The sequence below is a fragment of the Monoraphidium neglectum genome (genome assembly GCF_000611645.1).
Source record: "Monoraphidium neglectum strain SAG 48.87 unplaced genomic scaffold scaffold00677, whole genome shotgun sequence".
NCBI lineage: Eukaryota > Viridiplantae > Chlorophyta > Chlorophyceae > Sphaeropleales > Selenastraceae > Monoraphidium > Monoraphidium neglectum.
Genome location: NW_014012951.1, coordinates 1 through 20,654, shown reverse-complemented (window position 1 = coordinate 20,654; position 20,654 = coordinate 1). Strand labels below are relative to the sequence as shown.

General features: G+C 65.5%; 6 protein-coding genes across 6 annotated transcripts in view; 3 read left to right on the top strand and 3 right to left on the bottom strand.

Annotated features, from left to right (window-relative positions):
- The window catches only part of MNEG_4767 (Transmembrane 9 superfamily member 4 Flags:Precursor), a gene marked incomplete at both ends in the record, with an annotated part of 4,491 nt that extends 1,483 nt beyond the window's left edge, over positions 1–3,008 (bottom strand). Inside the window, 6 exons of the mRNA XM_014046762.1 lie at positions 60–132; positions 576–849; positions 1,095–1,356; positions 1,621–1,779; positions 1,940–2,085; positions 2,894–3,008. Coding sequence (XP_013902216.1) covers positions 60–132; positions 576–849; positions 1,095–1,356; positions 1,621–1,779; positions 1,940–2,085; positions 2,894–3,008 — 1,029 coding nt within the window. The remainder of the gene's footprint in view (positions 1–59; positions 133–575; positions 850–1,094; positions 1,357–1,620; positions 1,780–1,939; positions 2,086–2,893) is intronic.
- A 1,738-nt stretch (positions 3,009–4,746) lies between these two features.
- On the bottom strand, positions 4,747–7,462 carry MNEG_4766 (Heterogeneous nuclear ribonucleoprotein H2; the record flags this gene model as incomplete). The annotated part of the gene is made up of 6 exons (XM_014046761.1): positions 4,747–5,280; positions 5,524–5,991; positions 6,242–6,397; positions 6,552–6,722; positions 6,995–7,114; positions 7,379–7,462. The coding sequence occupies 6 exons, from the start codon at positions 7,460–7,462 to the stop codon at positions 4,747–4,749; spliced, it is 1,533 nt and encodes a 510-aa protein (XP_013902215.1).
- A 2,173-nt stretch (positions 7,463–9,635) lies between these two features.
- MNEG_4765 (hypothetical protein) lies at positions 9,636–11,717 on the top strand (the record flags this gene model as incomplete). Its single annotated transcript, XM_014046760.1, has 6 exons — positions 9,636–10,061; positions 10,229–10,321; positions 10,552–10,686; positions 10,877–11,028; positions 11,227–11,343; positions 11,603–11,717. 6 exons carry the CDS (start codon positions 9,636–9,638, stop codon positions 11,715–11,717), a joined length of 1,038 nt encoding a protein of 345 aa, XP_013902214.1.
- A 1,282-nt stretch (positions 11,718–12,999) lies between these two features.
- Positions 13,000–14,107, bottom strand: MNEG_4764 (hypothetical protein; the record flags this gene model as incomplete). Its single annotated transcript, XM_014046759.1, has 4 exons — positions 13,000–13,279; positions 13,466–13,599; positions 13,774–13,950; positions 14,102–14,107. The coding sequence occupies 4 exons, from the start codon at positions 14,105–14,107 to the stop codon at positions 13,000–13,002; spliced, it is 597 nt and encodes a 198-aa protein (XP_013902213.1).
- A 584-nt stretch (positions 14,108–14,691) lies between these two features.
- Positions 14,692–18,073, top strand: MNEG_4763 (malate dehydrogenase; the record flags this gene model as incomplete). The annotated part of the gene is made up of 10 exons (XM_014046758.1): positions 14,692–14,826; positions 14,980–15,024; positions 15,272–15,325; positions 15,530–15,652; positions 16,017–16,073; positions 16,334–16,453; positions 16,755–16,964; positions 17,255–17,414; positions 17,654–17,700; positions 17,999–18,073. The coding sequence occupies 10 exons, from the start codon at positions 14,692–14,694 to the stop codon at positions 18,071–18,073; spliced, it is 1,026 nt and encodes a 341-aa protein (XP_013902212.1).
- Positions 18,074–18,673: 600 nt separating this feature from the next.
- Positions 18,674–20,644, top strand: MNEG_4762 (hypothetical protein; the record flags this gene model as incomplete). Its single annotated transcript, XM_014046757.1, has 6 exons — positions 18,674–18,857; positions 18,937–19,048; positions 19,373–19,461; positions 19,765–19,833; positions 19,988–20,103; positions 20,387–20,644. The coding sequence occupies 6 exons, from the start codon at positions 18,674–18,676 to the stop codon at positions 20,642–20,644; spliced, it is 828 nt and encodes a 275-aa protein (XP_013902211.1).
- Positions 20,645–20,654: the final 10 nt, after the last annotated feature.

The window sequence follows — 20,654 nt, the reverse complement described above, 5'->3', positions numbered from 1 at the left end:
GGGGGGGGGGGGGGGGAGTCCAGGCCAGGACTGCATGCAGGCGGCAAGGCTGGTCGCACCGTGCGGATGAGGATGGTGGCGACGAGTGACGCCATCACCAGCACGATCAGCAGGCTGTTGAGGATGCTGAACCTGGGGTGGGCGTGTGGCGGCGGCGGTGCGGGGGCAGGCATGAAAGTGCGAAGCCAGTTGTAGGGGTTGAGCATTGGGTGAGCATTGGGCGGGGCGGTCAGCACCAGTGGATATGAGACTGGGGCGACATTCAGGAATAGAGCAAGATGGCAAAGGTTGGCGCTTTGTCTGCGCGCCTCATGGTCGCCAGCCCGGGGGCACATCAACCTGCGAGTGGCCGCCCCAAGCAACTGCCAATCCCGATTACCACCCCTCCGCATGCGCACACCCCCACGCGCACACACATACGCACACACACACACACACACACACACACACACACACACTTGCACACACCCGCACACACTCACGCAAAAAAGGAGCACAGCACTAACACCCCCACTACCTTCATCCCACCCAAGACCCAACGCGCCCACACGCGCCGACGCGCCGCCCCCCCTCACCAGTGCACCTTGCCCCCCGGCATCCGCAGGTAGGCGTCCCACCGGCTGGCCCAGCGCGTGTCGCTGGGCTGCCAGTACACGTCGTACGTGTACACCACCTCCTCGCCTTCCTTGATCTCCTGCGGCTCCGGGGGCCGGTCCGCGTCGATGCCGCAGTCCAGGTTGTCGATGGGCTTGCCCTTCTTGCGCTTGATGCTGCAGGGCATCACCTCGAAGCCGACGACCATGTACAACTGCTCCCCGGGGGCGGGCATGCGCTGCTCCTTGGCGAGGCCTGGTGGGCGGCGGGGGGTCGGAGGAGCGGGGGGAGAGGGTGGCTCGAGGTGGGGGCGGCACAGGGGGGTGTGATGGGAGGGGGATGCTGGCCAACAGGTCGTGGGTTCAGGGGGCCGTACATGGTGAGCCGCCCAGATGCTCGGCCAAGCCCCGCACGATGGCCAGGGGCGATGCAACCACCCAAGCCGCCGCGCAGGCCCCACCGCCCGGCCTTGCGAGCCGCCTCCCGCCTCCCTTGCTCACCGCCGGCCGCCATGAGCTGCCGCCCGATCGCCTCCGCCGCCGCCTCCGCCGCCGCCTCCGCCGCGCCCCGCCCGACGCCCGCCGCGGCCAGCAGCTTGCGGGCGTCAATGCTGCCCAGGGAGGCGCCGTCCACGCCCTGGCGGGCCCGCAGGTACTCGCCGTGGGTGGCGTGCACGAGCACGTTGAAGCGGAGGTGGTTGAAAACAAAGTACTTGTCGCCATCCTGGTAGCCAATGTCAAAGCCGGGCCGGACCTCCTCGTTCTGGGGGCCAACAAACAGGCAAGAGCGGCCGGCGGGAAGGGGCGCGGCACAGGGTTTGGAGGTAGTGCGCGGACCGCAGCCGCGCACGGCAGGCCGCGGCGGCACTGGCGCTGCTTGCTCACGCCCCCTCCGCTCGCCGGAGACGGCTGCCTCCCCTGTAAAGCCCCCCCGCGGGCTCGCGCCTCAGCCGCGGCGCCACCAGAGGCCTGAGGGCGCCGCGTGAGCGCGTATGCACTGATGCGTGCGCATGCGAGCGCGGCTCACGTCCGACGTGAGGTCCTGCATGGTGACCGGCAGGTTGTCCAGGATCATGTTGACCGTGTACTCCCCGTTGATCATCTTCTTCAGCAGCCCCACGTCCTGCTTCGTCAGCGGCGGCGCGGCGCCGCCGGCGCCGCACGCGTTCTTGCCCTCCTCCCGGACCTGCGGGGCGTGGGCGCCGGAAGCCGGAAGACGTCAGATTTGAGGGCAGATGGCGCCACCAGCTCGGGCCGAGCCAGCAACCCCTGGCGCCCCTGCCACCCGACGCGAGCCCGTCCCGGGCCGCCGCGGCGAGCAGTCGCCGTCCCCGGGCCGCGCCCACATTGACTGTGAAGTTGTAGGGCGAGTTCTCGATGCGCAGGCCCTGCAGGATGGTGCCCAAGTTGGCGGTGTTGGCCACGCGCTTGACGCCCTCCGGGGGCTTGCAGAAGGGCTGCGGGAGCGGCGGCAGGTGGGGGGGCGTCGGCACTGTCGACGTTGGGCCGTGGGAGCGATGGGGGCCTCGAACGTGCTGCTGGACAAGGGGCACTGCTGCGCGGCCTTGTGGCTGGTGAAACAAGGAATGCAAAGGGGCGGGGCTGTCGGTGCAGCGTGTCCTGTTGCTGCCCAAGGGGCCGGGTGCAATTCGCGGCGACGGGACTCTGGTAGTGCCATGGCAACCGCGGGTGCAAGCAAGTGCATTGCGGCTGCCAATGCCAACAAGCAACCGTGCTGCCAGGTGTGTAGTGGTGCCACGTCGTATTGCGTTGCGTTGCTGTGGCAGCGCGGCAGGTGCTCGGTCTGCCTGCTGAATGCGGTTGCTGGAGCTGCAGCTGCAGCATAGCCGCCTTCAACCAATGCAGCTGTGAAAATCAGACCAGCGCCTGCCCCCGCAGAACCACAGCTGTGTGCGCTCAGGCTGCACGGCCAGTGCTGCCACGCCGATGCCATGCAATGATTGCCTTGAAGGAGGCGCCTGTCGCCCAAACTACCCGCGAACCGCTGGCAGCTGATTCTATGGGTGCAATTTCTTATGGTCTGAACATCCGGCCTGGTACCAGCATGCGATCGCCGGAAAATCACACTGCGCTGAGCGCCTGCGAACCGCTGCGCTGCGCGCGATCTGGCGCTCTGTTGTTTGCGGCAGCCCCGCCCCTCCCCTGGATACTCGCCAATGAGTAATAGTCGAATGGCATCTCCGTCTCGGAGGACTTCAGCGAGTTCACTTGCACTGCAAGGGGCGGGGCGTTGAGTTTGCATCCACGGCGACTGCATCATCCGGTCACGGGGGGCTCACCGTTCAGCGTGTCCCCTGCCCAAAACTCCTGGGGGTACGTCCCCGGCATATAGTATGCCAGGACGAGGCCTGGCATGAGCGCCAGGATCAGCGCTGCTCCTTGTAGTCTCGCCATGGCATGGGCCGTGGCTGTTATCCGGTCAACAAACAATAAATATCTTGTCCAACGGACATCGCTGAATTGACACCATGCACACCGCATGTTCCAGCCGCCTGCGCCGCTGGCGGAAGCTGCCCCGCGCCTTGAATAATGCGGACTGCAAGACAAGAGAGAGTGTGCATGTCAGCCATAGATGGAACATCTGTGCATTTGTCGACCGACATTGCGTGTGGTGCGCGCTGCATTGCCAGGAAGAAACGTTTACAAGCCCAGCAAGCTGGATGATGGGCAGACAACATCCACAAGTCCCACCAGGATACACGACCTGCACCACGACCACGCCGTTTCCAGCTGACAGCCCCTTGCACACATGGAACGTCCCACACCAGCCCACAACAGCGCTGCAGTACCGTCTGCGGTGCCATCCAATGTGGGAAACGCCGCAGCATAGCCACTTGGCCTCCAAAAATGGTCTAGCTTGGAGCCCACACACAACCAACCTTGCACGCGCAGTGTGAAACATGGTTGCCAGCAAGCACACACGGGGTGGCAGAGCACGCCGAGTGCAGCCCCCAGGAGCCTGTACTGCGACTGCGCAAGGCGCGAAAGCCGCGCGGTGCAAGGCGCAACCGCGGCCGGGCATCACAAACCTAGCAAACGCCGCTCTTGCGGCCAAGCGCGGCTCTTCGTCGGCGTCAAGTGCGCAAAGGGGTGTAGAACAGAACATGCAGTGCCGCCGCAATGCTCCGGGACGAATGTGGGAGCAGCGGACAAATGGGAAGGGCCTTATGAGCGTCGGATCAGCGCTGCCGCAAGCCACGGGCCTAGGGAGTCCGGAAAGGTGTTGAAAGGCGGCACGCATGCTGGCGGGCGGAATACGCGTGCATAGACTGCGACGCGGCCTCGCGGCGGAGCCAACACAAGCCATGCGAGGCACCCCAGAAATCAGGACACAAACCCTTTGTGAGACTTGGGACGTCGCGCACAACGGGCCGCCCACGGCGCCCGTGGGCGGCAGCCAGGGCGCCGCCGCCCGGCCGGGCCCGCGCGAACTGCAAGGCAAGGCAACACACACTGCCATCTTGAAAAGAGGGCGTACAGGGGGTTATAATTGGGGTCGCGCCGGCGGATGAAGCCCACCACGCCCGTCACAGGGGGAGGCGGCGTTGCCCCCGCGCCAAGACATGGGCGAGCGAGTCGCATTGATCAGAAGTTTACCACCCCGCCACGGCGCGCAGCCGCCAGACGGCTGCCGGGGTTCTGCCGCGGAGGGCTGGCTTGCCGCGGCGCGCATACGTCGCCTGGGGGTTGCGAAAGTGGGGCTCCAGCGCGTGCTGTGGGTGTCGAGTTTGAGGGACGGCTGCAAGACGTGGACCGGGGCGGCTGCGAAACGCGCAGCCGGCCCCAAAGACAGATCAAAAGACGGCGCAGCGGGCGGCGGCGGCCGCGCAGGAGCCCCCGCCACGAGCCCCTGGCGCCGTGATGGCGGCTGGCGGCGCTTGGCGGACCAAGGCACGTGCGCTAAGCCCAACGGGCGGCGGTGCACACGGGGGGGTCACATAAAGCCAGCCGCCGCGCTGGCGCCCCGCCACCCAGGGACGCCCAGCTCTATCGCCGCCAAGAATGCTGCACAACACGGCACCACACGCCTGGCAACACGCGGGTCGCACGGGCGCCAGCCGCGCATCCCCGCCACCCGCCCGGCGCCCCTGGCTAGCCGAGGGGCGCCGCGCGGGCGCCCGCCGCGGCCCGCTCAGCGGTGGTCGCCCCAGCTGCGCTCCATGCCGTTGCTGGGGCCCGAGTTCTGGTAGAACACCATGTTGTCTGGCGGCGCGTTGGGCATCCAGCCGGGGCCCACGTCCCCAGACTGGCCGTGCTGCTGCATGCCGCCCCCCTGGCCCTGCCCGCCCTGCCCCTGCTGGCCTGGGGGGTGCAGCGAGCCCAGGCCGAGCCCGTTGAGGGCCCCCGCAATGTTGCCCATGCCGGCCGCGGCGGCGCCCAGCTGCTGGCCAAACTGCGCGGCCGCGGCGAGCGCGTTGGGGTCGACGGGCGGCATGGGGCCGCCCGGCGGCGCGGGCGCGGCGGGCGGCGGCGCCTGCTGGCCCATCTGGCCGGGCGCGTGGCCCGGGTGCTGCGGGCCGTGCGGGCCGCCCATGCCGAGCCCGGGGTGCTGCGCCATCCAGGGCGCGTTGGCCATCATCAGGGACAGGTTGGCGGGGTTGGACAGCATGCTCTGCAGCAGCTGCATCGCAGCTGCCGCGTTGGCGCCGTTCATTCCGTTCATGCCCTGCGCGAGGGCGGCGCGACGGCGCAGGCGGGACGTGGGCGGCGTCAGCGCTCGCGGCCTCCACCCGCTTTGCGCCGTGTGGCTGCCGACACACGCGGGCCGGCGTCCCCAAAGGAGAGGCTCCCCAACGCCCCGCACCCCGTACTCCGCTGGAGCCGCCTGCAAGCTGCCCCATCACGCGTCCCCGCCGCTGCCCAACTCGGCCCCCGCCCCCGCCCCGGCCGCGGGCCCGGCCCCACGCACCATCATCTTGTTGTTGCCGCCGCCGTCGCCCTCCCGCTGCAGCGTGACCTTGTCCATCTCGTGGCGCCCCACCAGCTGCAGCATGCAGAACCTGTCCCCGTACTCGGGCCCAAACTTGGCGCGGTCCTTCTCCATCGCGCGCACCGCCTCCTGCGGCGTCTCAAACTCGATGAACGCCATGCCCGTGGGGCGGCCGTCCTGGTGCATGATGAAGCTCACGCCGTCGGGCTTGATCTTGTAGCCCGAGAAGAACTTGCGCACGTCCCCGGGGCCGGCCTTGAAGGGGATGCCCTTGACCTTCAGGATGCCCTCGCCCCCAAAGCGCAGCGCGAGCGTGGCCTGCATCTCCTTGCGCGACACCTGGATGAGCCGCACGTAGCGGTCCCCAAACTTCTCGTGGAACACCTTGTGGTCCTTCTCCCGCAGCGCGCGCGACGCGTCGTCGGGCGCCTCAAAGTCCACAAACGCCTGGGCAGGCGGGAGGGGTGGGAGGTGGAGCAGGGGCCAGAGAGGTTGGGAGCGCCCATGGCAGGGGGTGGGCCCTGGGGCTGTGCCAGGGCAGGGGGGCGGGCCGCGTGGCGACGGCCAGGCAGGGGCGCCGGTGCGGGCCACAGCGCTGCAGCCGCTGCAACAACAGGCACGCCCCCGGGTGATACGCGCGCCGCCGCCATCACGGCGCCCGCCGCTCTAGACCGGCCGCCCTTGGGGGCGCGCGCACCTCGCCGGTGGGCTTGTTGTCGGAGCGCACGACCAGCTGCACGCCATTGGGCTTGAGCTTGAAGCCGTCGAAGAACTGGATGACGTCCAGCTGGGTCGCGTCAAAGGGCAGGCTCTTCATCTTGACCACGCTGTCCGTGTGGTGCGAGTGGCCGCCCTGGGAGCGAGGCGCAGAGGCACGGCGGCGCGGCGGTTAGGGGCTCAAAGGCACTGCGCCAGGAGGGGCTTCGCCGGGCGTCGTGCGCGCAGGATGCCCCGCTGCAGCGATCTGCCAAGCACTGGCCCCCGCCCAGGCGCGCCGGCCCTCTCACCGCGGTGTGCACCATGTTCTGCTGCAGGACCGCCTGCTGCATGTCGGTGACGTCAGACTCGAGCGTAGGGTACACCCGCACGTAGCGGTCGCCCCACTTCTCACTGAACGTCTCGCGGTCCTTCTGGCAGGCGCGGCGGGCCTCCTCGGGGTTCTCAAAGCTCACAAACGCCTTAGGGCGGTAGGAGGAAGGGCGCGTCTCCGCGTCGGCGGGGCGCAGGGGGCACAGGGGTGCGGACTGCCGCGAGGCCCGCTGCTGAGCGGCAGCTGCGCGTGCAACCGTGGCCGTCCAGCCCGCGAGGCGCGCCCCAGGCCGCGCCCAGCAGCCACGTGGGCTTAGACAGACCCCTCTGCCGGGCCGGCAGGCCGCGGTCGGATGGTCGCGCCTAAGGGGGTGGGCAGCCGCCGGGCCAGATCGCACAGCCGCCACGCCCGCACGCTCACCTCCCCATTGAGGCGCCCGTCCGCATGGCGCTTCAGATACACCGCGCTGCTGGCCAAGCTGAAGCCCTGGTAGAACTTGAGGACGTCGTCGACATTGGCCTTGAAGGGCAGGCCCTTCATCTGCGCGGCGCGGAGGCACAACCCGCGGTTTGCTGGGCAAGCTGTTGTTGACGGCGCGGGCCGGATCAAACGCGCACGCAGACCGCGCTGCCGATCCCTCGGTAGGGGACGGTAACAGCACAAAAGCTCCGGATCGATACAGGATCACCAGCACGCGCATCGCGACGAAGGCAAGCGCGGCGGTGTGCGTGCGGGCGGCTCTTGCTTTGCGCGGCCGAGCCGCAGCAAAGGCCGCAGCCGCAGTGGAGCTTCATGGCAAAGTACCTTGACGACAGATCCATCAAGGGGCAGAGCAGGCCGCTCGTTCGGCTCGGCCGGGGTCGGGAGCACCAGAGCTTCACTGCCCATGTTTGATATAAGCGGTAAATGGCCGCTGGCGCCTCTCTACGTGGACCTATTAATGATGTTGTACAGTTCTCAATCAAGTACGTTGGCTGTGCAGACCGCGAAGAAAAAAGAGCGCCGTCCAGTTCTCACGTCCCACCCACCGAAAACGACGTAGGTGTATGTTAAGAGCCTGATTTAAACATCAGCGAGGCATGTCCCAAAGGCTGGGGTCCGTGCCTCGTCCGCTGATCACGCCTGTGCCGCCTCCAGGTCACCATCCAATGCACCCTTGGGCCGCGTGGCTGTCTGGGGCTTGTCGCTACAGAGAGGCCGGATCGGGTTGCAGTCGCATGAAGTGCACAGCGTACCCAACCTGGTTCGTTGAAGGGCCGAGCCACCCTGCAACGCGACAAGGCCACGGCATGGCCCCCCACCTTGACACCTGGACTGTCTAGTTTCGCCACCAGCCTTGGGCCAGAAATTCCCACACCGCGCTGCACATGCCCATAGCCCAGCTCATGCGCATCCAGGCCCTGGGCTGGCGGCTTTCATCGCATTGCACAGCTTGACTGCTGTCGCGACAAAATATACAGCTGCCGCTCAACCGAAAGTCAGACTGGGTGAGAAACTGTAACAGGGCTGAGAATGGGGGCTGCGTTAAGGCACACCCACATGGCCAGCAGGCTGGGCAAATGAGGCCCATTACGCCGACCCATGCAGTAGCGCTTTTCTTGAGCTGCCGCCTGCCCCTCAGCTCTCAGCAGCCAAACGGCTCCGTAAACACCGACCCTGGCCCAGGCGGGCGCACCGCACGGTGGCCGCACGGGATCTGCCAACCTCCAAATGCTCTGCGCAACGTCAGAACTGGCCAGTTGGTGGGCATTTGCAGATCAGCTGGGGTCCTCACAGGCTTTCTATATCATACGCCGCAGCATTGCTGCATTTCTCCACACCAGTTGCTGCACACCGCCATGCTCACAAGCGGCTCCACGGTGCCAACATGCACGTGCGCCACACACATGCGAAGTATGGGGGCCGTTGTCGCTGATGTTGTCTGCATACTGTAATAGGTGTGCCGCCGTGGCGCTCAACTGCGGGCTTGGGACGCTCCCGGCTGAGGTACTGCTGATGCAGTTGGCGTGTCCCCGCACCCTTTGATCCCTCGTCTTTCTTGGTTTGACAAAAACATGACATACTGCTGCTTTCTGTGGGACTGTGCGCGACATGGCATCGGGAAGTTCGCGACCAAGCGGCTGGCGCTGTCCCAACCACCGCAAGATGTGTGTGAGAGATAGCCATCTGCACACAACGCTGCTGTCCCTTGACGAGATTGAGGCAACGGCAGCGGCGGCAGTTCGCTCATCAAGTACGTATGCTTTGAGCTCTTTTATGCGTCTGCGCTGGGGTCAGGTTGCTGCCCAGGAGCGCGGCGCACATGGCCCAAGGTGAGTCAAGCGCATTGGCGACGACTCAGCCAGCAAGTAGCGACTGTGATGAAAGACACTTGCGCAAATCTTCGCCAACCACTTGTATATGTTTTTTGGAAACGCTGAAACACTTCTTTCGCTTGCTGGAAGGTCGTTTTCTGCGCGCGCGGCAGCAACAGAGGGGCGTTTCGAGCACGCGGTCGCACACACGCGATCATTAGCATGGCTGGAAGTCAGGTGTGTGAGAAGCCAGCAACCGGCCTGGCGATCCTTTCAACCACGCTTGTTGACCAGTCAGCATGGCTGTGCCGAAATGCTGATGCGCGCGCCGCACTTGGCCACGCTCAAGGTTTGAACAGAACCTTTTCAGCACATGCGCAACACCGCTGACACAGGTCACAGGCGTACTGCTGGCCACGGAGACCTGCGGAAGCGGCGGCGCGGTCGCGCTGCAGCCACTGGCCGGGCGGCCTGCTATTTCCTACTGGGTCGACACGTTGTGCACCACCTCTCGGCTTCGTCCCCTGGCAAAAAAGCTCGTGATTGTCGCCAGCGCCGCCACTGCAGACGATATAAGCGCTTGGGCGAGCAGTCACAACCTCTCCGGCTGCGTCTGCGTCACGTCAGATGTGGACACCCGCAACGGCGACTCCAAAACTGACGGCGGCGTTTGGCTGGGCCGCGGCGTGCTCCGCCTGCTGGCACAGCGGGAGCACCCGGCCCTGCAGGGTGCAAGTCACATCGTTTTGGCAGGCTGCACCTATGCCATGGAGCCAGGTACGTCGATCTCGCGGCTGCTGGAATCCGCGGTCATCCAGGCTGCGGCGGCAACTGCTGGCGTGTGCACGCCGCTGCTCCTGGCGCCGGGCGCGGACGTTCACGAGCAGGCGTTTGCAGCCTCGTTGTGCGCGGAGGTGGAGCTGCAGAGCCGCATGGAGGCCAGCGGCCGTATAACAGCAGTTCGCAGCAGCAGTGGCAGCAGCGGCAGCAGCGGGGACGACGCTACCGCTCGCGCCGAGGACCCAGTAAGGCAGGTGCCCCCAACTGTGCTTGCGCCGCTGTGCGTGCTGGCGCACCGCGCGCTGCCTGTGGGCGCGGATGGCAAGGCGGCGTCCGCCGCGCTGTGCACACTGGGCGGGCTTCTGGACAGGATGCTTCGAGAGGGGCAGGTCATCAACAGCTGGCGGCTGGAGGTGCGCAGGGCATGGGCTTCGCAGGAGCGCACGGGACAGCGCGTCAGGAATCCGTTTCTGGAGTCGTCTAGGTGGATTGGCCATAGCTGTTCAACCGTCGTCGCGTATACCTCACTTTTGTTCACCCCTCGCTACTCCCGTGCCTCCACCCTGCATTGGCGTACCAGCCCCCGCTGGACCTGTCCACTCCTGATGCGGCGCGAATGGCGGACACCTTCTTTCGCCACTACGCCTCAATGCACCAGCGCCTCTGCTGGGAGGTGTGCATGTGCATGTGCACGTGCATGTGCATGTGCATGTGCATGTGCATGTGCATGTGTATGGGTGTGTGTATGTGCGCGCGAGTGCGAGCACACGCAACGTGCTTGCCAGAATGTGTTTGCGCCCGTCTTGTGTTGGTGGCTTGAGGGCTTAGAGCGCTGCAGCACCTGCTGCTGGCTCAGATCAGTGGGCATGACCACACCCACTTGCCTTGACAACACCCTTTCAGCTGCAACAAGCCGCGAGCGCCAGCACGCGGTCTGGCGCGGACGACCTCGAGCCGGGGCAGCTGAGGCGCTGCACGCTCGTGCAGCTGGAGGAGCAGCTCAACCGCATGGGCATTGCGCAGGCTGCCGCGTTCACGGTGCGCAGCGCGCAGCGGCATTGCGGCTGCGCAGCCGCTGCAGGCAGCACGTCCAATTGGGCTGCCTCTTTGAAATTCAGGACCATGCGGTCTTGCTAAGTGGTTGGTGGGTTGTGATCTGCAGCAGTTTTTATGATGCTTGCACTGCATGCGCACGCACCCGCGCGCACATTCTTCATGACTTTCACAGGGTGAGGTGCGGCTGCCCAGCGGCGGCAGCGGGTGCGAGCCCTACGGCGGGTTTCGCTCGGTTTTCGCGCACTGGGTGGGCGGCTACCAGGCTTCTCTGGAGAGCAGCGCTGCCAACCCCCTCGTCAAGAACTACAAGCACCTGCCAAGCAGGTACGTACATCTGAAAGATGCGATGCAGCAAAGCCTCAGGGACTGCGGCCGCCCCGGAAGGGCGAACGCGGCCTCCCATGCAGGCAACACGCGTGTGGGAAGAAGTCAGGTGATCCAGCAGCCTGAGCGGGACCGTCTTCGTTGTCGATGAAGAGAGCAAGCGCTGATCCCATGCCCTTCCCCCTTGCTGCAACGCAGGTTCCTGGATGCGACCTGCTTTGCGCACAAGGCGCGGCGCGAGCACCCTTGCTACTCGACCTCGTCAGCAGAGTATGGCGCCAAGAAGCCCACGGGGCTGGACATGCCGCTCTCATGGTGGGAATGCGGCGCAGTGCCACGCAGCGCTGCTTCGGTGATGAACACGGCTAGCTGACCACGGTGCTGCGGAGCCTGCATGCGGGCGGCCGCTCCGTGGAGCCCGCGTTCAGGAAGCAATTCGCCTTGCTCGTCGCAGTTGTCTCGTGTCCCCCATGGATATATTTGCGAGTTCTCACCCCGATGCCTATGGAAGCCCTGCGCGCCAGCTTTGAACCCACCCTCCATGGCCTTGAATCGCCGCTGCGTGCGCCTGCAGGGCGGGCGTCCACGGTCGCTTCACCAACACGTTTTGCGGCGGGCCGGCGATATCGCCGACGATGAAGACCCACAACATCCGTTCGCGCGTGCACCGCGCTCTCGACGAGCTGTGAGGTCGCAACATCAGCATGCGGCGGGACAGAGGGAACGCGCCTCACTCTGCAAACAATCTGGGCTAGCTGGTGGACAATCGTCAATTTCAGTTTACTGTTACCTGAATGTGCCCATGTCCTGTGCTACGGTGTGTAGGGTGCTTTGAGTGAAGCAGGCAGCACAGCTAACTGTAACGCAGTAGTGCAGCTCGTTACAGTGCACCGTCATTCACCAAGAAGCCGTGCGCACGCCATGTGGGTAGCAGGCGCTGTAGCTCGCAGCCGCCCGCTTCCAGCAGCAGCCGCAGCTGCTTGTCCGCATCCTGAAGCTCCGCTAGAGACCAGCAGTGGGCAGAAACAACAGCGCCGGGCCCCGCGGCACCACCACCGTCATCATTGCGGTTGCCGCCACAACCGCTGGCGCGAGGCAGGAGGCGTCCCCCGTGCAGCGAGGCAAAGTGCGCCAGCAACGATGCGTGCTGCAGGCAGTCGCACCACAAGGTGCTGCGGGCTGTGCCGCCCTCCAAACCCTTGCCGCCGCTGCTGCCACTGCTGGGGTCAACGTCCTGGGTAGGACGGAGCCCGGCTGGGCCTCCGGTGCCGCCTGGCAGCAGGACCTCAAGCCCCAAACCCTCGATGCGCTGCGCCCTGATATCAGCTTCGCATCCTTTCTCAGCTGACAACACCGACGCCGATGCTACTGCTGGTGCTGCTGCTGCTGCTGCTGATGATGATGATAGTGCATCTGCTGACGTCGCTGCTGCTCCTGCTGCTGCTCCTGCTGCTGCTCCTGCTGCTGCTCCTGCTGCTGCTCCTGCTGCTGCTCCTGCTGCTCCTGCTCGTGGTGCTCCCGCTGCTGCTCCTGCCCCGGTGACCGCTCTCACACCGGCCGTGTCTGTTGGCCCCTGTGGCCGTGCACCTGTTGGCGCCGCGTCTGCCGCAGCCAGCCCCTGGCTGCTGACTTTTTCTTCCTCTGCTGGCACGGCCGTGTTGCTGCGCGGCGACCACAGGGTCGCTGGCAACCCCAGGCCACGAGCCGGGGACGCCTCCAGCAGCTCCAAGATCTGCAAAATTGCATGGGCAAAGGGGCTTGGGTGAGCAGTGCGTGTGGGCATGCCAGGCGGCGGGAGACTCGGCACACGTGCTTGAGCAGGGATGGTACGACGACGAAACCCGATGCCCGGATGTGCAAGCACGGAAGCCTCAAGGTGCACAGCCAACTCTCAAAGGCTGCCAGGCGCCACTTGCAGTGGGGGTGACAATTTGATAGGGCCACGTCTGATCGGCGTCAACTGCAGGGTTGTTAGGGCCAGCCTTCCCGGCTACCGCCACCTGCCTTGCGGTCTTCGCTGTGAGCCGGGTCATCCGTGAGCCACACGGTCAACGTGTGCCGCACGCCCCGCGCCACCGGCTCCACCCCGTGCGCGTCCGCCTCGCCGGAGCCGTACGCGGCCAGCCGTCCCGCGCGCGGCGCGACGGCGCGGGGCTCGCCCTCTTTGAAGAGCAGGGAGCCGCCCTGGAAGTTGGCGCCTTGGTCGTTCAGGTACAGCACCGCAGATATGACGCGCTGGCGAAGGTAGTCCCTGCATGAATGGCCGTTGCGATTATTTGAAAGGTACTACATGGGGCCACTCGTGACGACGCCGACTGCTGCAGCTAGGGCAGAGGTGGTGGATGGGTGGACAGAAGTAGGCAAAGCCGCATTTGGTGAACCCTCAAGTTGTTGCGAACGCCCATCATGTGGTAGGCTGCCGCGGCCAGCCACCCACCTTGCATTGTCAGCATGCCAGTCGATGCCGCTGCCGGCGCCCCAAGCCACGAGCCCGCTCCACTCTATGTAAAGCTCCGCCTCGCGGCCAAACGCCTGCTCCACCGCCTGCAGCACCACCTGGCGTGCGGCGACCTGCAGCGCGGTGGGCGCAGGGCAGCGACAGCCAGTAAGCCGCCCTCTGAAAGGCCCAGCATGGTCTTCAGAAATCACATGTGTGCGGGCGCAACGCGCGGACTGATGCGCGCTGCGCAGCACGCGCGTTGGCACGTGTGGTGCCGGTTCTTGAACGCCCGCATAAAGGCTCACCAGCTGCGGCAGCAGCCGCGGGTCGCAGCGCGCGACCTCCCATGTGTTCAGGGACTCTACATGGGGCCGGTACCCTGTGTGAGCCAGCGCGCGCAGCAGCCAGGCAAGCCGGGCGCAGCGTGCGGCACTCAGCACGCCGTCCAGCACCACACGTTGGCTCGTTCGCTCGGTGGCAGCCTGAAGGGGGAGATGGAGAATAGGCGGGGCTTCACAAGCAAGGTCAGCTCTGGGGTGAAGGGGCTGCGCAGCGGCGGGATCAACCTGTTCCAACTCGTGCAGTGTGGACTTGTCCAACGCTACTAAGCGAGCAGTACGGTACGTCCGTGACGTCCATGGCCCGATGCGGCGCGTCAACATCCCATGTGTGCGCTCGGCACCCGAACAGCCGCGTCACTCACTCGAACCCCGTGCTGCATCTCTGGTTCTTCGTGCGCAGCAGCAGAGGTGGCTCACTCTCGCCCGTACGCACCCAGCTCAAGTCACTTAGCTCTGGACGGACCCGGCCTGTTGGTTCAGTTGCAAGCTGCTCTCGAAAGTCGCGATCTAAGATCAAGGTGAGGGGCCGAGCTTCTGTGCGCGGGGTCGCATGAAGCAACGGCACTCTGACGGAGATTCGCTTGCGGCTATGCACGGGCTATGCGGTGCTGTGCGGGGTCGAGGCGGTTGTGCCTTGAGCGCGATCCACGCCACGCACGGCAACGACTAGCCACAAAGCCGGGATCTTCACCGCACACGGATGTATCGAGCGCGCTGGTGGCCGCCAGCAGCGCAGGGGGCCGCACGTGCCAAGCTCACGCTCGGTCGGCGGCCCTGTGACACATGCTGGCCCGACACACCTTACGAGTGCCCCAACGCAGCCGGCTCCCATCTTCCCAACACCCAGCAGTTGGACTCAAAGCACCGCCCGGCAACGGCATCATGTTCAGCACGGGTTCCAAGCTCGTCGCGGCTTTGGCCCGCGGCATGGCCACCTCTGCCAGGGGCAAGGAGCGCAAGGTCGCAGTGCTGGGCGCGGCAGGCGGCATCGGCCAGCCTCTGTCGCTCCTCATGAAGGTGCGCGCATGCTCCAAACCCAGAGGTATGCGCGAAGGCCGCGCCCGAGACCGCGCCGGCGTCTGGGTGCGCCGTAGCGGCCCGGCAGCCTCTGCACGCCTCGGCCGCCCCTTGTTCAACAGCACGCTCGCCATCGCACCGTGCGCCCTGCAGATGAACCCGGCTGTCTCGCAGCTGTCTCTCTACGATGTGGCCAACGTGAGTGTGTGTATGTGTATGTGTTTGCACGCTCCTGTGTGTGTGTGTGTGTGTGTGTGTGTGTGTGTGTGTGTGTAAGCATGAAATTGTGCACAGATTGCGCGTATGTGCAGATGCATGGAAGTGTGCATTTTCATTTGTTCACGCGCGGGTGTTCACCCTGGTTCTACAGACGCTCCCCATTGCGGATCAATTGCAGCTGTGCGATGCTGTCATATGATCCCACCCACACCCCGTCACGCCGCAGGTCAAGGGCGTGGCTGCTGACATCAGCCACGTGAACACCAAGGCGGTGACCGCGGTGGGTGCGCCGCGCGCCCGCCATAAGCGCACGCACGCGCCGCTGCTCCATGAACGCACCGCCATCGCGCAGGCTGCCAGGCCCCGCCGATCCCGCCTCACGGCATCCCAAACCCAGCAACGCTCGCCAGCTGTCTGCGCTCCCCTGGGCCGTGCGCTCGCATTCCCAACGCGCGGCCCCGGCCCCTTTGATGGCGGCTCGCAGGGCTACGAGGGCCCCGACGCGCTCGCGGACGCCCTCAAGGGCTGCGACCTGGTCATCATCCCGGCCGGCGTGCCCCGCAAGCCCGGCATGACCCGCGACGACCTGTTCAAGGCGAGCCGGGCGGTGCCGCGGCTGCCGAGCTTGACACACCGGCTGCAGCGCTGCTGCCGCTGCCGCCGCTGCTGCCGCTGCTGCTGTCGGGCCCCCGCCTGAGGGGGACGGGGAGGGGCCTGCCGCTGGCTTGCTGGGTGTGGGGGTGGGAGGCACGACAGCAAGGCGGCCGGCCGCAGGGCTGCGACGGCTTCCTGGCACCCGCCGCGCGTGCCCGCCCCAGGTTTTCTCTGCTCCGTCTCTGGGGCTGTCGAAAGGCCCTGTGAGAGCAATGCACTCGCCGTCGGCGCGATGAGCCACTGGCTTTCATCAGCAGTCGAGGATGCCACCGCCCCTATCTCCCCATCCTTACATGTCCCGATCCACCTTATTCCAGATCAATGCGGGGATTGTGAAGGGCCTGGTGGAGGCCTGCGGCAAGTATTGCCCGGGGGTGAGCTCACATGCAGCTGCCCTGCCTTTGGGCCCGGCCGCCAGGGGTTGATGACATTGCACGTGGTGTTGCGCCCAACGCTGGCCAGCGCACGTGTCGCCCAACGCGCACCTCTGGCCACCCCACCCTCTCGGCCTGCTCCGCCTCTCTTGGCAGCCGGCTCGCCCCCCGGGCAGCTCGCCTCATCGTCCGTGTGACCCTTCCCCTCGCCTGCACACCCCGCCGCTCCCCTCACCCATCCACTCCACCCTGCCTCCAAGGCTATCCTGAACATCATCAGCAACCCTGTCAACAGCACCGTGCCCATCGCGGCTGAGACTCTGAAGAAGCTGGGCGTGTACGACGCCCGCAAGGTCCTGGGCGTGACCACCCTGGACGTGGTGAGCTGCGCGGGCCACAGCGCCTGAGCGCCGTGCCGCGAGGGCGACATGCACCATAGAGACCCTGCCCGAGGAGGCAGGGCCGTTTTCCCAGCGACGGCGGTGTCGCCAGGCCTGCTGGAAGGGTGGCAGCCGCGGGCGCGGCCAGAGCTGAAGTTCAAGGCTTGGAGCACCGCGGCTGGTCACCTGGCCTCGCCGTCCATGTGCAATGCCCTCGCGCCACCCCTGTGCACCAAACGCCAGTCTACGCAGCCCCTGACTTCGGGCCCCTCCCCTCCCCCCAAACAACCCCCTCTCCCAGGTGCGCGCCAAGACGTTCTACGCCGACAAGCTGGGCGTGGACGTGGCCAGCGTCGATATCCCCGTGGTGGGCGGCCATGCCGGCATCACCATCCTGCCGCTGTTCAGCCAGGCCACCCCCGGCCACAGCCTGAAGGCCGAGGACATCAACGCGCTCACCAAGAGGACGCAGGACGGCGGCACGGAGGTCGTTCTGGCCAAGGCCGGCAAGGTGGGGCCGCGCGATCACTGCCTGTGCCCTGTGTCAGCACGCGTACCGCGGACGTGTTGTGTACATCAGACTGTGTTTGTGTGTGTGTGTCAGCGTGAGCGTGCATGTGCATGTTGACTGGAACAGGGATGCAGGCCCGGTCGGGTGCACGCGGTGCACCGGCAGCAGCTGCAGGGGCGCTCTTGTGACGGTACGGATTAGGGGACGCAACGGGGAAGATGCCGTACCCGTTGCCACGCCCGCCCCATGCCCTTGACCACACCCTCTGCCCGCGCCATCCCGTCTTGCAGGGCTCTGCCACCCTGTCGATGGCATATGCGGCGGCCCTCTTCGCGGACGCGTGCCTCCGCGGCCTCAACGGCCAGGTGGCCACCGAGTGCGCCTATGTCGAGAGCAGCGTGGAGCCCGACGTGCCGTTCTTCGCGTCCCGGGTCAAGCTCTCCACTGAGGGTGCGTGGGGAGGGTGCGACGCGCGGGGCGCGTGGCCTCGGCACCTGCGTGTGCTGGCCAACACTGGGGAGTGGTGTACCTTATGGGCACCTCAGATGACGTGGGGGGCGTCACCCTACATGTGTGTGTGTGTGTGTGTGTGGCAGGTGTGAGCATGCGTGCATGCAGGAGTGCGTGTGAGCTTGGGAGAGCACGCCGACATCCCCGTGGTTGCTGTACATGTGCGACTCGCCGCGCAGGCGTTGAGACCATCCACCCTGTGGGCAGCCTGAGCAAGTACGAGAAGGTGAGAGGGACACTGTTGGGTACTGATGCGCTGTGGCAAGGCGTGCACATGCTTGCTTGAGCCGCTTAAAGGAGCACAATGTTTAATGCGCTGGGCCGCCCACGTCAGCACATGAATGTGTACTCGCGCGCCCACACACATGCCACACACAAACATTGAGCACGCACGCCCACGAAAAATTCGTAATACCTGCATGCGTGAGCCACATGTTCACAAGGCACACACGCATGAGACGCACATGAGAGGCGTGGTGCAAGCATTCCCACCCACCAACGAGTGTCCCAATGCCACCCCGCAGGACGGCCTGGACGCCCTCAAGCCCGAGCTCATCGCCTCCATTGAGAAGGGTGTGCAGTTTGTCCAGTCCGCCTGACGGGTTGGCTGCTCACAAGCTTTCAACCCCTTAACAGCTTAAACCGCGTGTAACCAACAGCGTTTCCAACCTTGCGTGAACAGAAAGCAGCTCGAGCTGGCAGCTGGGACGACAGCAAAAGCTCTCCAAAGCGGCTTAATTGAATGCAATACAATGCAGCCAGCTTGAACAGCCAGCTTTGTGCACTCCGCTGCTTGCCGCACACCTGTTCCTTTCATCCCCGGTGAGACGGTGACGGCCGACTACAACTCCAAGGTAGTTGAGGTATACTTCTATTCTATTGAACAAAGTTCAGTAAGGTGTAAGTTTAGGCCCTATGACAAGCGGGGCACTTCTCACCGAGAGCAACATTTGAGAGTGGGTGCTGTCCGGGGTTACGACCTTGGATGGACGAAAGACAAGGTATGCAGTTGGCTACTGATGCACCGTGACCACTGATCCTCGATAGTTTCAGAGACTGCGTGTGCGGAACAGAGGCCGCTTTCCATGCTATAAACCGTGCCACCGACGCTCAAGATCTGGCTCGCACGTTTTGTTTGATCGGGTTGAAACTTGCCTAGTGCCTTCACCTGAGCTCCAAATTTATATGGAAAAGCGACCATGGGTACGGCTAGGGACGCGTTGAGAGGTGCCCTGCTGCAGAGCACCAGCAGCAGCACTGGCAGCAAAGAACCGGATGGCGTGCTTACGGCGACCCCGGACGCGCCTGGAGAGTGGCGGAGCAAGTCGACATGTCTTGACTGCGTGCCCACGACCTCCACATACCTTGAGGAGGACGACGACGGTGAGTGCAGCCCGCGTCCCAGGCCAGGCTCACAAGCCATGCGTCTTAGTACGCTCACACGAACTTGGCAAACTTGTAGGACGCAAGCCTAACGAGCTGTTCGGCAAGTTCACCTGGAAGATCGAGCGCTTCTCTGAGATCAGCAAGCGGGAGCTGAGGAGCGCGCAGTTTGAAGTGGGAGACTACAAGTGGTGAGGCCCTGCGCTTCAAAAGGACGGGCCCCGTGTGTGTCGGGACCGTCACAGGGCTCACGGCGTCGCAGCGTCCGAGACGGCTTTTGGCGCATGCGCGCACCCAGGTTGAGCGGCCGCCCAGCCAGCCACTACAAATGTCGTCGCTCAAGGACATGCGGCTGGCGCGGAGCGGCTGCAGTGTGCTTTGAAGCAGCCATGCGACATCGGCAGCCAGCCCAGGCCGGCTGCGGCCATTTAACCACGCGGCTGTTGTTGTCGGTGCGCGACGTGGTTGGCTTTTTGACCCACTGCCCCCTCGCTTCGCCACGTGTGCGCTGCCAGGTACATCCTAGTGTACCCGCAGGGCTGCGACGTCTGCAACCACCTGTCGCTGTTCCTGTGCGTGGCGGACTACGACAAGCTGCTGCCGGGTGCGCCTGGGCGGCCGGCGCTGGGGGCATACAGTTGCGCTGTTGCGGTGCCGGGCGGGAGCGGCAGCAGCTGCGTCACCAGGCGCAGCCGCCAGCGCATCAGGTTGCGGCTGCAGCTGAGCAGTCGCATGGTGCAGCTGCAGCAGCGGTTCATGGCAACGCAAATCGAGTGAGGCGGGCTCCCGGCTTGTGCAGAGGTGAAGCGGTTCATGAGTCGGCTGGCGGGCGGCCCTTCATTGGTAGCGAGCACCCTCACAGCCAAGTGCTCAAATTCGGCGTGCCCCGCTGCCGTTGCGTTTCCAGGCTGGAGTCACTTTGCGCAGTTCACCATTGCAGTGGTCAACAAGGACCCAAAGAAGTCAAAGTACTCTGGTGGGTTGGGGGGGGGGGGCCTGGTCACAAGCTAGCTGAAGAGCTCTTTGCAGCCTCTCCATAAGCGGCCGCGCGCCACAGCAATTGGAGCCGCAATGTGAGACGGCTGTTCCGCGCCCCATGCGCCGCGACGCCGCGTCTCGCGCGCCCGCAGACACGCTGCACCGGTTCTGCAAGAAGGAGCATGACTGGGGGTGGAAGAAGTTCATGGAGCTGTCCAAGGTGCTGGACGGCTTCACACTGTCGGACACCCTCGTCATCAAGGCGCAGGTGTGGGGCAGATTACACTCACCCCTCTGTCGCCGGCGCGCGCATCCTTAGCGCAACCATTCTGGACGCCTGAAACTTGATGATTATCAACCTTTGCTGAGTGTGCGCGGCACTGGAGCCCTCACGCCCCTCCCCTGCCGGGCAATGCCCCGCTCCCCCGCGCGGCGAATGTCCGCCTCACCTCCCCTGGCTGCCGCCTAACCAGCGCCTGCCAACCCCCCCTTTTCGCTCTACACCACCCTGCCCAAACCCCTCTTCCCCGTCCCCGATTTTGCCCCAACAGGTGCAGGTGATCCTGGACAAGCCCGGCCGCCCGTTCCGCTGCCTGGACGCTCAGTACCGGCGGGAGCTGGTGCGCGTGTACTTGACCAACGTGGAGTCCATCTGCCGCCGCTTCTGCGACGAGCGGCGCGCGCGGCTGGCGTGGCTGCGGGGCGAGGCGGGGCCGTTCCGGGAGTGGTGGGACGGGCTCAGCCCGGAGCGGCAGCGGCGGCTGACGGCGGAGCGAGGGGAGGTGCGCGGGGGCCAAGATGGGGGGTAGGGCGGGCGGG